This window comes from Lycium barbarum, chromosome 6 (genome assembly GCF_019175385.1).
Source record: "Lycium barbarum isolate Lr01 chromosome 6, ASM1917538v2, whole genome shotgun sequence".
In the NCBI taxonomy this organism is placed as follows: domain Eukaryota; kingdom Viridiplantae; phylum Streptophyta; class Magnoliopsida; order Solanales; family Solanaceae; genus Lycium; species Lycium barbarum.
In genome coordinates, this window is record NC_083342.1 from 126,074,958 (window position 1) to 126,087,500 (window position 12,543).

General features: G+C 36.7%; 2 protein-coding genes across 2 annotated transcripts; one reads left to right on the forward strand and one right to left on the reverse strand.

The window, feature by feature from the left end:
- Window positions 1–2,118: 2,118 nt before the first annotated feature.
- On the forward strand, window positions 2,119–7,542 carry LOC132598695 (uncharacterized). The gene is made up of 7 exons (XM_060311714.1): window positions 2,119–2,524; window positions 5,035–5,134; window positions 5,253–5,373; window positions 5,465–5,586; window positions 6,798–6,919; window positions 6,998–7,157; window positions 7,240–7,542. The coding sequence occupies exons 1-7, from the start codon at window positions 2,398–2,400 to the stop codon at window positions 7,352–7,354; spliced, it is 867 nt and encodes a 288-aa protein (XP_060167697.1). The 5' UTR covers window positions 2,119–2,397; the 3' UTR covers window positions 7,355–7,542.
- Window positions 7,543–8,713: 1,171 nt separating this feature from the next.
- LOC132598696 (pentatricopeptide repeat-containing protein At1g20230-like) lies at window positions 8,714–11,644 on the reverse strand. Its single transcript, XM_060311716.1, has one exon. The coding sequence runs from the start codon at window positions 11,395–11,397 to the stop codon at window positions 9,520–9,522; it is 1,878 nt and encodes a 625-aa protein (XP_060167699.1). The 5' UTR covers window positions 11,398–11,644; the 3' UTR covers window positions 8,714–9,519.
- Between the last annotated feature and the right edge of the window lie 899 nt (window positions 11,645–12,543).

The following is a 12,543-nucleotide window of genomic DNA, read 5'->3' on the forward strand; positions in this document are numbered from 1 at the left end:
GTTATGCGATTAAACTTGTCACTTGACGTAATATATATGGTTATTAATGATATTTAATACAAAATGTAGATTTTTCACATTTGAAGTTAATTTATTTTTACACTTTTATGTTTGTTTGGGATATTAACACTTTTAGCATTAAAGTATTTACTTTATTTTATTTTTTAAATTAATTAAAAGTATAATACCCTCACACTCTCTATTTTTCTTTTTTTGGTAAACTCACACTCTCTATGCATTTTCCCGACTTTATATTTAACATAGTTTTTTTTATTTAGTATTTTACCTATAATTTAAATAACATCATATTTTATGTTAAATTTTAATTTTTAATTATATAAATAGATAAGTGTTTAATAATTTTTTCTAAAATATTTAAATATTTTTATTAGTTATTTTTTGTTATTTTGTGTATTAACATCTAAATTTTCTTTTTTCTTATTTTCAACATAACAATATTCAGTTTTAATTCCTTAATAATTTGATTTGTTTTTTTTTTAGTTGTTTAAGTCTATCTTTAATTTCTTTAAGTATTTGTTAGTTACCCTACTTTATTTCTAAACCTACTGAAAATATAAACACACTCGCATTATCTCTGAAATCAACCCAAAAGTACGCAGCGTATAGGCTAGCTTTCAGATTACAGATTTCCTGCAATCTCAATTTCTCATCGATCACCATTCTTAAGAAGCTCTCCTTATCATAATGAAGTACCTAATGGATTAAGCAATACATCAGCTAAGCAATGTACATAGTTATAGTCCTCACACTTTTGTGAAGGTTGAATACTTATAATATAAATTACAATAGCGTATATTATCCATCAAAGAGGCAAAATTCCCATGAGATCTATTAGAGCAGAAATATAGCTATCTAATGATTGCACATGGTCCAATGGCTAGGAACAAAAATATTGCTTCTATTATGGATGCTATCAAAAGGCAAAGGTCCTCTTAAATAGTGATGATCTCATATGGCTGAGCAATCAATTTGTTTAGAACCTGCACATTTGCAATCAATCAGGTCATAGTAACGGGATCATGTTCAAAACCTATAAAATCAAATTGATTAGGTATACCATGTCAGGACCCAACTAGGGGCCATGATGGGTACCCGGAGCTGACTACCGAGCACCACTCAACATGCTATCTACTATACTCAACCTAGACATATATCATTCTCAACACAAGACTTATCACGAAACATCCTCCAAATATCTCCCAAAACATATATAAACATAGGCCCATAAGGCTACAAAACTGATGTACAACATATACACTGAAGAAGTCTCATAACGTCTACAACCCACGCATAAGTATCTACGAGCCTCTAATTGAAGACTGAAATCATAAGGACGGGACAAGACCCTGCCTTGCCCCAATATATACACAAAAGGATGTACCAAGAAGTGGCAACTCCGGAGTAGTGGAGTGCTCCTGCAAATCCACCGAATAAGCTCCTAAGCGTCTGCGTCGTCTCCCTGTGGGCATGAACACAGCGTCCATAAAGAAAAGGACGTCGGTACGAACAATGTACTGAGTATGTAAGGCATATATGGTAACATAATAAGGAAATATAGAAAGCATAAAAGAAAAGGTAACTGTAACAGCTTGCCTCTTGAGGCGGAATCTTGCATGCTCACTTTTACCGTTAAAACATATCACACATACATACATAAACTGTCTGAATCAATAACATCATTAGCCAGCGTCCGGGCCTCCCGCGACTGGGGTAATCATCTCACGCCGCCCACTAGTGGTGCTGCCCGTGCCATATAGACACGGTGTAGTAAGCCGACTGCCTTAGCGGTGCTGCCCGACCATCTAGGCACGGTGTAAACATCATCATATACTTAACATGAAGCATGCATAAAAGCTCAAATAAAAGCTGTAACTCTATCGGAGTGACGTAAGGTCGGGAACCTCCGATTATGTTATGGAACAATCATCGTCGCTATGTCTCGCCTTGAAAGAATTAATACCATGAGGTGGGGCAACACGAGGAATAACATCAATAAGATCATAAACATAGGATCATCAAGCTCATGAAAGCATCATTATCATCATCACTATCATAGAACATATCTGATAAGAAGCTAGCTCTTAGGATTCTTTATCCATCACCCATTTAAGAGAATGTAACTCGGTCGGGTTTAATCGGATGGGGGTGGTTAAATATGACCTATTTCTAAAAGTACAAGGGTAAATATGACCCTTTTCCGAAAATATTTTAACTAAACAGTTGTAAGTGGAAAATCTCAAAACTCACACGGATTAAACCGAAGAAAATTCCGTTTTCTGAAAGTGAAGCGACTTAGCGGGTAAGTTTCCTTCCATTGAGAAAAAGCAAAGCAGAAAATCAGCAGAACTTGAGCTTCATCAGAATTAGGGCACAAAAATGAGGAAGAGAAGTGTGTGGGCATGGGTAGTTGCAATCATCTGCTTTATAGTGCTCATGGTTGTTACTCCAGCAATTCCTCAGTCTCAAGAATATCATGATTTTGCTGATCAACGCAACTTTCTCGGTATACGCATCATTCAATATTACTAATTACTATATGCTTTTTTCATTCTTTCAAATTTGGATCTTTAGCTTTCAATTTGTGTTACTGTTAGAGTTCTAGGTCATGATTCATATGGTTGTTGTTGTTCTTTAGTCGTCGGTTCACTGTTGCTCCGGAGTCTTCAACTTATATTCAGTGTGCTCAGTGACGAAGCCTGAATCCACACTAAGGGGTTCAAAAATATAAATTAGTTAACAAACGAAGAAGTCAAGGTAGTTCAATATGTACTATATATACATAAAAAATAATTTTTACATTGTATATACAAGGTAATATTATTCGCCCAAGGGGGTTCGGCTACCCCCTGGCCACGACCTACATCCGCCCCTGTGTGCTAATATTGTTAAATTTCTTCATTTTTAACAACATATTAGCTCATTTTGCTGTGTCCTTTGGTATGGGGATAACCAGTGGCGAAGTCAGAAATTTCAATAAGGGTGTTCAAGGATACTTTCTAGGTTTAGTATATATGTATGAAAAGTAATATTTGGCTTATATACATAGCATAGTTTTTTGCCGAAGGGTGTTCGACTGACCACCCTTCGACATACATTGCTACGCCCCTGGGATCACTCTGGCCAAGTATTCCGCTACCTGTGTGCAAGTTTCTGAAAGATGAATGGCAATAACCTATTTATATTTTCAATTGGTTTCGTATCTGTTATATGCTACACTACCTATAGCCGTTCTGATCCAATCTCATGTCAGAATAATGATGATTTTCTCATTTGGAACTGGGACTTCTGTGATTGGCTTGTGACTACATGATTAAATTAGGTTAAGAGGAAATAATAACAAGAAAATGTAGAAGTTTCTAGTAGATACTCGGGGGAAATAAAGCAAGCAGCAGAATGCTTGTGTTCTCTCTGTTATATGCTGAATTTTCCTTTGATTTTTCACCAAAGGCATAGTGTACATCTGTAAACTTAGCTCCTGCTATAGATATGGATGATCATAATGAATTTGAAAAGCTCAGTACTCACGTACATGAATTAAATGTCGTTCTCTCGCCTTTAATGTTTAAGTGTTACTCAAAGAGGTACAAGGAGAAATACCTCTAAATTAGAGTTGCTCTAAAATAGAATCCAGATAATAACAGTAACCTCACTTTACATCTCATCTCAACCCTTTTTACTTAAAGCTTCAAGGTTATTGGTACAGTACCAATCTTTCGTTCTCTATTACTGGAAGTTCTATTGAGGATTTGTGTTAAAGGAAATCACAAGTAAAATATCATGGACACCTAATCCATTTGACTAACCTTTTTTCTTTCTAATATTCTTTTGGGCCTCAAAACAGGAGCGTATGTAGCGTATTAGATGGGGGTTCAACTGAACCCCTAACTTTCGATGCGGCGTATAAATTTATCAAAATTGTAATAAATAGTAGTTGTGAACCCATAACTTTTAAAATATAATGGGTTCAACGCTAAGAATCTTAAAAGGTTGAACCCCTAAAGTTTAAATCCTAAATCCGCCTCTGCCTCAAAATATCGACAATCCTTATCGGTGTCATCCAATGTTGCAACTAGTTGATATAGGATTTGGATTCGGCCAAATTATTGCCTTCGTACCCCCAAAACACAAATCAATGGTGTATGAATTTCTGTTCTGCCATAAGTACCTCCATATTCCACTGAGTAGGATTTGACAGTGGGTTTGGGACTATGATTACAAAACTTCCTTTTATCGATCTTAGTTTGCGTATAAATTCTGGAACTGTGGACCTAGCTAAATGAGAGAGCCCGAAGTCCCACTGGTATCATCGAATAATGTTAGGCACAATATGAATAGGCTCGAGAAAACTTCTGTATACCTACTGTGATTTCTTGATAAAGAGAAATATGACCAACAGTGGTTTGAATGTATATAAAAAGAATTTGTTTTAGACTTCTTACTATTAGATAATGTTCATAGTTCTCATAAAGAGTACCTAAAGGTTCATAGTGAACGTCGGTGGACTATCTAAATTGATTTGTTTCTGCCGATAAGCTCCAATTGCGTATGCTTCATCTGATTGACAAATGTGAACTATCCTTTGGTAAAATCTCCACCCATGTCCGTACACTTAATTTTCTATTTTTAGTTCCGTGTCCACTATGTATCTCTGCAAACGCAAACTGAATTCTAGGTTATCAATCACCAAAAACAGCTTCTAGCTTAATTAGATTTTCGGATTTACCTTGGTAGGTTCCACTCGGATTTGGTAACTTCAATTTGAGCTAAAATAGGAAATATTCTATCTCTTTGCTCTTCAATGCAGTGGAAGTTAACAAGTTTGAATTCCATGATGACAGAAATTCACCCTAGTTTAGATTGTACAATATGTAAAATCAGATTTACCTTTAATTGTGAAGAGAATGTTGCCAGTCCTGTTCTCATGTCAGCACTTCCTTTTGCTTGGCTAGTGGGTGGTATGTATACATTTAGAATTTGCTGCTGCAATTTTTCATGCCTTCGTTTTCTTTTTAGGGATTCCCAATGCACTGAATGTGGTCTCAAATTTCCCTTTCCTTGTGATCGGTCTGATAGGTCTTGTACTTTGCCATCACGGTAATTATTTCAAGCTGAGGTAAACTGTTAACATATGTCTGCTTTTCTGATGGTTAAGGCTTTGAATTTGTGATTCGTTATTCTAGTTTATATGTTTAGTACTTAAAGCTAATTCCACTTGACATGTGCATCGAAAGCTTGCAAGGAGAGCTTTGGGGTTGGACGTGCTTCTATATTGGTGTGGCAGCGGTTGCTTTTGGGTCCTCATACTATCATCTCAAGCCAAATGATGCTCGTCTTGTGTGGGATAGATTGCCAGTAGGTTATTAAGTACTAAATGTTAGGTGCAAGCTGTTATTCATGTGCTTTTGCGTGCTTATTTTTGACAGTTTATCTCTAACTGTTGCAGATGACTGTTGCATTTACGTCTATCATTGGTATCTTTATTATTGAAAGAATAGATGAGAGAAAGGGAACTCTGTCTCTCATTCCGTTGCTTCTCGCCGGTGTAATTAGTATCATGTATTGGAGGTAAGCTTCTTATTTCGACAATGGCTAATAAACTCCCCCACCCCCAGCCACCTCACACCCAAAAAAGTTACTTTTTAAAAGAAAAAGGAAAAAGAAACAAAAATAGTTGAAGAAATGCGAAGTGTATCCTTGGAATATAATATGCTCTTAGGGTCCTCTCCTTTGGTGTTCCTTCTTTTCGTTCTTTCTTTAGATAAGTTAGACAATTACATTACTCAAAAAAGCAACACCAAGTGGGTATACCGTATACTACAAAATTACATAATAGTAGACTACCGAGTATGTAAGGATTTATGAAGTTCATCAGACTGTCAAAATCATATGTAATGTGCATTTAAACCAAAAACCAAGATTTGTAAGCCTCTATATTCTACACTTTGTTTAGCTTCGGATCTTCCTTGAAAACACCTGTATTTCCTTTCCTGATGATCCATGAGGTGCATAAGGGTACCTTCATCCATGTTGCTTTCAATGGTTTCCTTATATTCTGTCCATGCCAACTTTCTGGAGTACCTTTAACATCCTTAGGTATCACCCACCGTGATACCAAAAAGGTTCAGAAACAAATACCATAACTGCCACTTGAAAGAGCAATGCAAAATTATATGCTTAAAGTTCTCATCACAGCTTTGGCATAAGTTATATCTACTGCACATACTGAAGCCCCTTTACAATAGGTGCATAAGGGTAGTGTAAGACAGTGCATCATATATGATTATCCAAGTAAGTAAGCCACTTCAAGAGGTTTCCCTTTCCATAGTTGTTTCCAAGTTCCCCTGTAACTGAGTTGGTCAGGACATTATAGCATTACTTTACTGAAAATTTACCTGCTTTTCTCACTTTCCATAAGGGAGAATCTACTCCTCCGTCTCTGCCAGCTTTCCAAAAAACTGAACTACCCTCTGCAATCGTGTTGTCCTTGCAGAGAGTTAGGTGTCCTTAAGAGGAACCAACTATCTTCCTTGAGTTTCAGCCTGGTAGAAGGCCTGATTAGGATTAGGAAGATTATTGAATTAAGTCCCAGTTTTGATTTATCCAAAATTATAATATATTGGATGTGATTTTTCTTTTTCTTGCATCTTCATTTTTCTAAGTGTGCCAGAGGGGAGTGGATGGTATAGATCCATAGTAAATAACTGGAGCTTTTTCCTTGAGATCATTTGGTATATTCAGCTAGAACTGCTGTGTGATTGTACATTTTCCTTCTGAAGGTTCTTTGATGATCTCCGTCCTTATGGGGCAGTTCAATTTGTACCATGCCTAGCCATCCCACTCATGGCTATTTTGTTGCCTCCGATGTACACGCATTCCACTTATTGGCTGTGGGCTGCAGGTTTGAATTTTTTTGTCCTTCGGGTTCTATGACCTCATTCCTGCAGCATATAAAATGAGATTTTTCTGCATAATGCAGGGTTTTATCTTTTAGCAAAGGTTGAAGAAGCAGCTGATAAGCCAATCTACAACTGGACTCATCATATCGTGAGTGGCCACACACTCAAACATTTATGTGCTGCAATGGTGCCCGTCTTCTTGACCTTAATGCTTGCGAAAAGGGACATTGAACCAAATAGGTGCAGTTGCCTCTCCCTCCTCTGAATCCTCACTTTCAGCTTGCTATTGTCATTTACATGATTCAATTTCACTTTCCTACAGGATCAGTTTATATCAAAGTTGGAGAATATCTTGGAGTAAAGCAAAACAAAATGGAGCAGAAATGGAGAGTCACACTTGTACTTATTCAAGTGTCGCAGTTGAGGAATCCCATTAAGGGGACTGCTTGTTATTTCATTGACACAAACTCTTTTAGTTTACTATAAACAGGAAAAAAAGAGGCTAAAACAAGTGTCGAAAACAAATAATCTAGTACTTTCCCGTTCATCAGAAAGAAAGTTCTACTTTCTTCATCAATGTATACGAATCACGTGTTAATGTATAAAAGAAGTTTGTTGCCGCGTAGATTATGTCTGGACCGTGAGCCTTGCCAGTAGCATACATCAGACATGCTCTAGGAATGCTTAACAGTAGTCGCTTATAGCCTTGGTCATAGTTGTTGGTGAAGCTTGTACTGTATCGGTGGTGCTTGTATGGTTGCTGGTCCAACTTCATATTCCTTAAGTTGAACATGCAAAGGTCAGATTGCTTATCCCCATTTTGTTGCAAAGCCATCAAATCACGAGGAAGGCAAATAACACATGCGAATAAATACCAAAAAATCATCCGAAGTTAAGAAAAATAAACTATTTAACTTTAAAACCACTGTATGCTAATGCAGCAAGAACAATCTGAAATGTCTTACGTGTTATTTATTTTTACTTGGTGAACATCTTTTAAGTGGGAGCAAACTTACATTGACTGATCTAACAAAGGAATTTGGGAGAGCTGCCTTCTACCGTTCTGGTCTATCTACCATCTGACACGTAATAGTAAACTTTTCTTAACACAATAAAATGCTAAACCATCTTATGGCTAATGTAAGTATGTTAGCAAAAGAGGGAATACACGAAGCTGAATAGACTCTACCAATTGCAATTTCTTATGGAGTAAGGAAAAGTAACTCTGCTTCTCCTTTCAAAGAAATCATATAAAAAGACAACAGATTTTTTTTTTTAAACTAATTAAAATTCATAATTTTTTTTAAAAATTAATTAAAATTCATACTCTTTAAGAGCTTTATTGGGTTAGAGTTGTGTTATCTTTGGTACTTCAATTAAAAGTCCCATGAAAGCTGCAATGCACAGTTCCTGTTTCTGAAAACATATCTTCCGTGTAGACTCCACTTTCATCATCCATAGTATAGTAAATTAATTGCTTATGAACAACACGGGGTGGTGGCTCAGTTGGCTAGCGCGTAGGTCTCATAGCTTCTGAGTAATCCTGAGGTCGAGAGTTCGAGCCTCTCTCACCCCATTACACTTTTTTCAGGAAATTTTCCATTTTGCAATTTATTAAATGTGTTGCATGCTAGTGCGTTATTTCAATGACAACCACAGCCTTCTAGCAGTTTCAAATCCGATTCATTCCGTTATATACCTTTTTCGTTTTTTTTTCTAGGAAAGAGACATTAGCTACAATGCACATCCTAATTTTTGGGGCATGCGAAACTGATGTTAATACAAAAGCAACCAAGGAAGAGAACAACTCATGTACAATTGCTGGATATGTCAGGGAATACTCCCTGTTATAAATGACGGTCAAAACCTTGAACAAAATTCAATTCCCATGACCTACATTCTCATATTTCGAGTACATTCCATTTGTCAATCTTATTGAGGAATTGTTGAATTTAATCTTTATACTATAAGTACGATATGTTGGTTAACAAATTGCTCAGGCACATTCAACTTCTCTTTGTTTTGAGGTAAACAAGAGCATCACCATTCGCAAGGCCATACCAGGTCCAATGGTTTATTGCTGTGTTGAGCTTCCCTGTAACGGCAATTACATCCTCAAAATCAAGTTCCTAGTATTGGTGTCTCAGCAACACCGGAGATTTCAAAGTTGATATACAATTGACTGTGATAAAGTTCATCTCCTCCAACCAGTCATGTTGTGAGATTTTAAATGCATGGCTTTTCCAAAAGTTGATCATTACAGTTTTCAGTGAGTAAACCAAGGAAACAACACTTCTCAAGGAAGGATACTTCACCAGTTCACCCTCAACATCAAAAATCTCCATAAAACGAACTTCCCATCATTTTGAGACTTATTATTATTCACCAACGGGTGATAGTTCAATGAGGAGACAGCTTGTGCACAAATAAACATTCAATGCCCCTGGGGTCCAATAATTTGCTCCCAAGTGTGGACGGTGAACAAGGCTGATATTACAGTTGGTAGTCTCCGAGACGGTGATGCATAGAAACTTCAGGAATTCTCAATCTGAGTTTGTTAATTGATTTTGATATGAACAGATAAATTACACTTCATTTTTAGTCACCAGTAGTCTCTGCAGGAACAGGAACCATCTTTGAAATGATGAAACCGATTCACATCCCTTACAATGATCTCTCTTTCATATATCTTTGAGATAAGTTTTATAACAGCATGACAGTCTCCACAGATTCTAAGATTCTTTGTCACACGGAGAACTGTACCTTGACTTGTATTAAGAATGCCAAAGGCAATTGCCAGCCTCTCACTATGACTACTTAGGTTTTGCTCTCTCTCCTCTTCACTCACATCATGCAAAGCAAAAGTAGTATCTGGCATGTAACCAGCTGCTTTTATTTTGGTTGGCAGTGCCTCAAGAAACATGTACATTTGCTCCGCCAGTGGATGAGTTGTATCTCCACCAAGGAACAAATGGGCTTTCCCCTCAAATTCAATCCAACTACATCCAGGATTCTTCATAATGCGTTGTGATTTCAGTTGGACCCTTAGGTCGTTGACCTCCTCCCACATTCCGGCTTCTGCATACATGTTTGAGAGCACTACGTAATTCCCACTGTTGTCTGGTTCCAAGACAAATAACTTTTTAGCAGCTAATTCTGCAATTTCTAAGTTGCGTTGGGTTCGACCAGCAGCTAATAAGGAACCCCAAATGCTTGCTCCCGCTGCCATTGGCATTTGAGAAATGAGGTCATATGCTTCCACCAATCGACCAGCACGACCAAGAAGATCAACCACACAAGCATAATGTTCTTCTCTCGGCTCCACAGAGTAAACTGAACTCATACAATCGAAATATCTCAGACCAACATCCACAAGACCCGAGTGGCTGCAACCCGATAACAACCCAGTAAATGTGATTCCATCAGGCTGTATACCATCTCGCAACATATCCTCAAACGTCGAAACAGCTTCCTGCCCACAACCATGAGATGAGTAAGCAGTAATCATTGTATTCCAAGCAACCAACTTCTTCTCCTTCGGGTTTATCTGATCGAAACACAAACGAGCATCAACCAAGCTGCCACATTTAGCATACATGGCTATAAGAGCTGTCTGCACCGAAGAATTCTTCTCCAATCCCGTCTCTCTAGCAAACTTATGTACCTTCCTCCCACGTTCCAATGCAGCCGAGTGTGCACAGGCAGGTAACACACTCATAATCGTCACCCAATTAGGTCTCACCACCGAGTCACGATCCAACATCTTATCAAACAATCGCAACGACTTATCAGCTAAACCATTCTGAGCATATCCAGAAATCATAGCCGTCCACGACACAATATTCCTATTTGGCATTTCCTCAAACAACTCCTCAGCATATTTAAACAACCCATCTTTCATATACCCAGCAATCAACGCATTCCAAGTCGATACATCTCTCACAGGCATTTCATCAAACAGTTTATGTGCTTCAGCCAAATCACCACACTTCACATACATATCAATCAAAGAAGTTCCAACATAGATATCAAACACCAACCCACATCTCAAAATCAAACTATGAACACATTTCCCAAACCAAACATTACATAAATCAGCACATGACTTGAAAACAAAGGGATAAGTAAAATTATCGCCACGTAATCCTAAAGAATGCATTTTTAAGTAAAGCTGTATTGTTCTTTCAGTAATTCCATAAAGCGTAAGTGCTCTAATCATTGCATTGTAAAGAATCGACGTGGGTTCAGTGGCATTGTCGAAAATATGTGAAGCTGAGTTGAGTTCACCTGAACTGGCATACATGGCAACCATTTTAGCTGCGATTAATCCATTGGGAAGAATACCTCGAATGGCCATGTGAGCGTGTACTTGTTGGCCAAGTTTGAGGAGATTTTTGCCTATCAAGAACTGGAAAATGGGTGCGTAAGTAGATGGTGGAAATGAGTTTTGGTACAATGGTTGTAAGAGGAGTCTCAACATTGTTTTTCTGGAAGTTGGTTTCTGTTGTCATGGGATAAATGGAAAATTTGAACTTTGTAGGTGATTCAATTTAATATGGAAGTGTTCATCTCCATTTGATTACTCTCCTTTACGTTTTTCTGTTCAAATTTTGCTTATAATGTTAGTACAAGTTTTTGCACTTGTATGTTATGAATGTATAGCAAGAGGTGTTAACTTGATTCAAATTAGCACTCCATGTTCTAAGGTGCTATAAATAAAAGAATTTATATTTTCTTAGGAAGAGATTTATTTGTTACATTGTTTGTTGTTAGTTAATATAAGTTCCCAGGATTAATACCTGTACTTTGATCTATGTTTTCTAATTCTATGACTTAATTCTTTTGTAAGAGTTTAGAGACATATTTTAATTAGGTAAACTTACTCAAATAACTACCTTATTGTAGCTTCCTACCATTTGTAGCTACATTTTGACAAGATAGTGTATGTTTTCACATGTATTTGTTGCCAACAAATACATGAAAATAAGGTAAAAAAAAACATGATCCTTGATTTTAGCCTTTAATGGTGGAGCTATTAATTAGATATTAATATATATTTTTTTGATGTATTTTAGTGATTTTGTTTTTGATGTATTTCAGTGATTTTTTTTTTGCCATAATGTATTTCCGCGTCTTTATTTTTTTTTATGTATTTCAGTGATTTTTTTATGTATTTTACTGATTTTTTTGATGTATTTAAATACATTGTGTACATTCCAATTACTATGAAGCCAAATATATCCAAATTTCCGTGTATTTGAATGAATTTCAACATATACATTCAGATACAAGACCTAAAAATTCAAATACATGACAAATACATTCAAAAAAATAATGTGTTTGGCTATTAACAAAATACACTAAAAAATGCACTCAAAAATACAAAGACAAATACATTAAAAAACAGTGTATTTGTGAGATGTAGATTTTTTAATGTATTTGTATTTGGCTTTTAACAAATACACATGGCCAGATCTGAGACACTACCACCACCAAAAAACCCTAATCTCTCCAACACCACCAAAATCCTAATCTGAGAGATACCACCACCATCAAAAACCCAAATCTGAGACACCACCACCACCAAAAAACCCTATTCTTTCCATCACCAACAAAACCCTAATCT

Bases quoted from the DNA above. Each gene is read 5' to 3' on its own strand.
- LOC132598695 (XM_060311714.1), top strand. From the start codon at position 2,398: ATGAGGAAGAGAAGTGTGTGGGCATGGGTAGTTGCAATCATCTGCTTT. The intron at 6,920-6,997 runs GTTTGAATTTTT...TGCATAATGCAG, and splicing joins TTATTGGCTGTGGGCTGCAG to GGTTTTATCTTTTAGCAAAG. The intron at 7,158-7,239 runs GTGCAGTTGCCT...ACTTTCCTACAG, and splicing joins AGGGACATTGAACCAAATAG to GATCAGTTTATATCAAAGTT.
- LOC132598696 (XM_060311716.1), bottom strand. From the start codon at position 11,397: ATGTTGAGACTCCTCTTACAACCATTGTACCAAAACTCATTTCCACCA.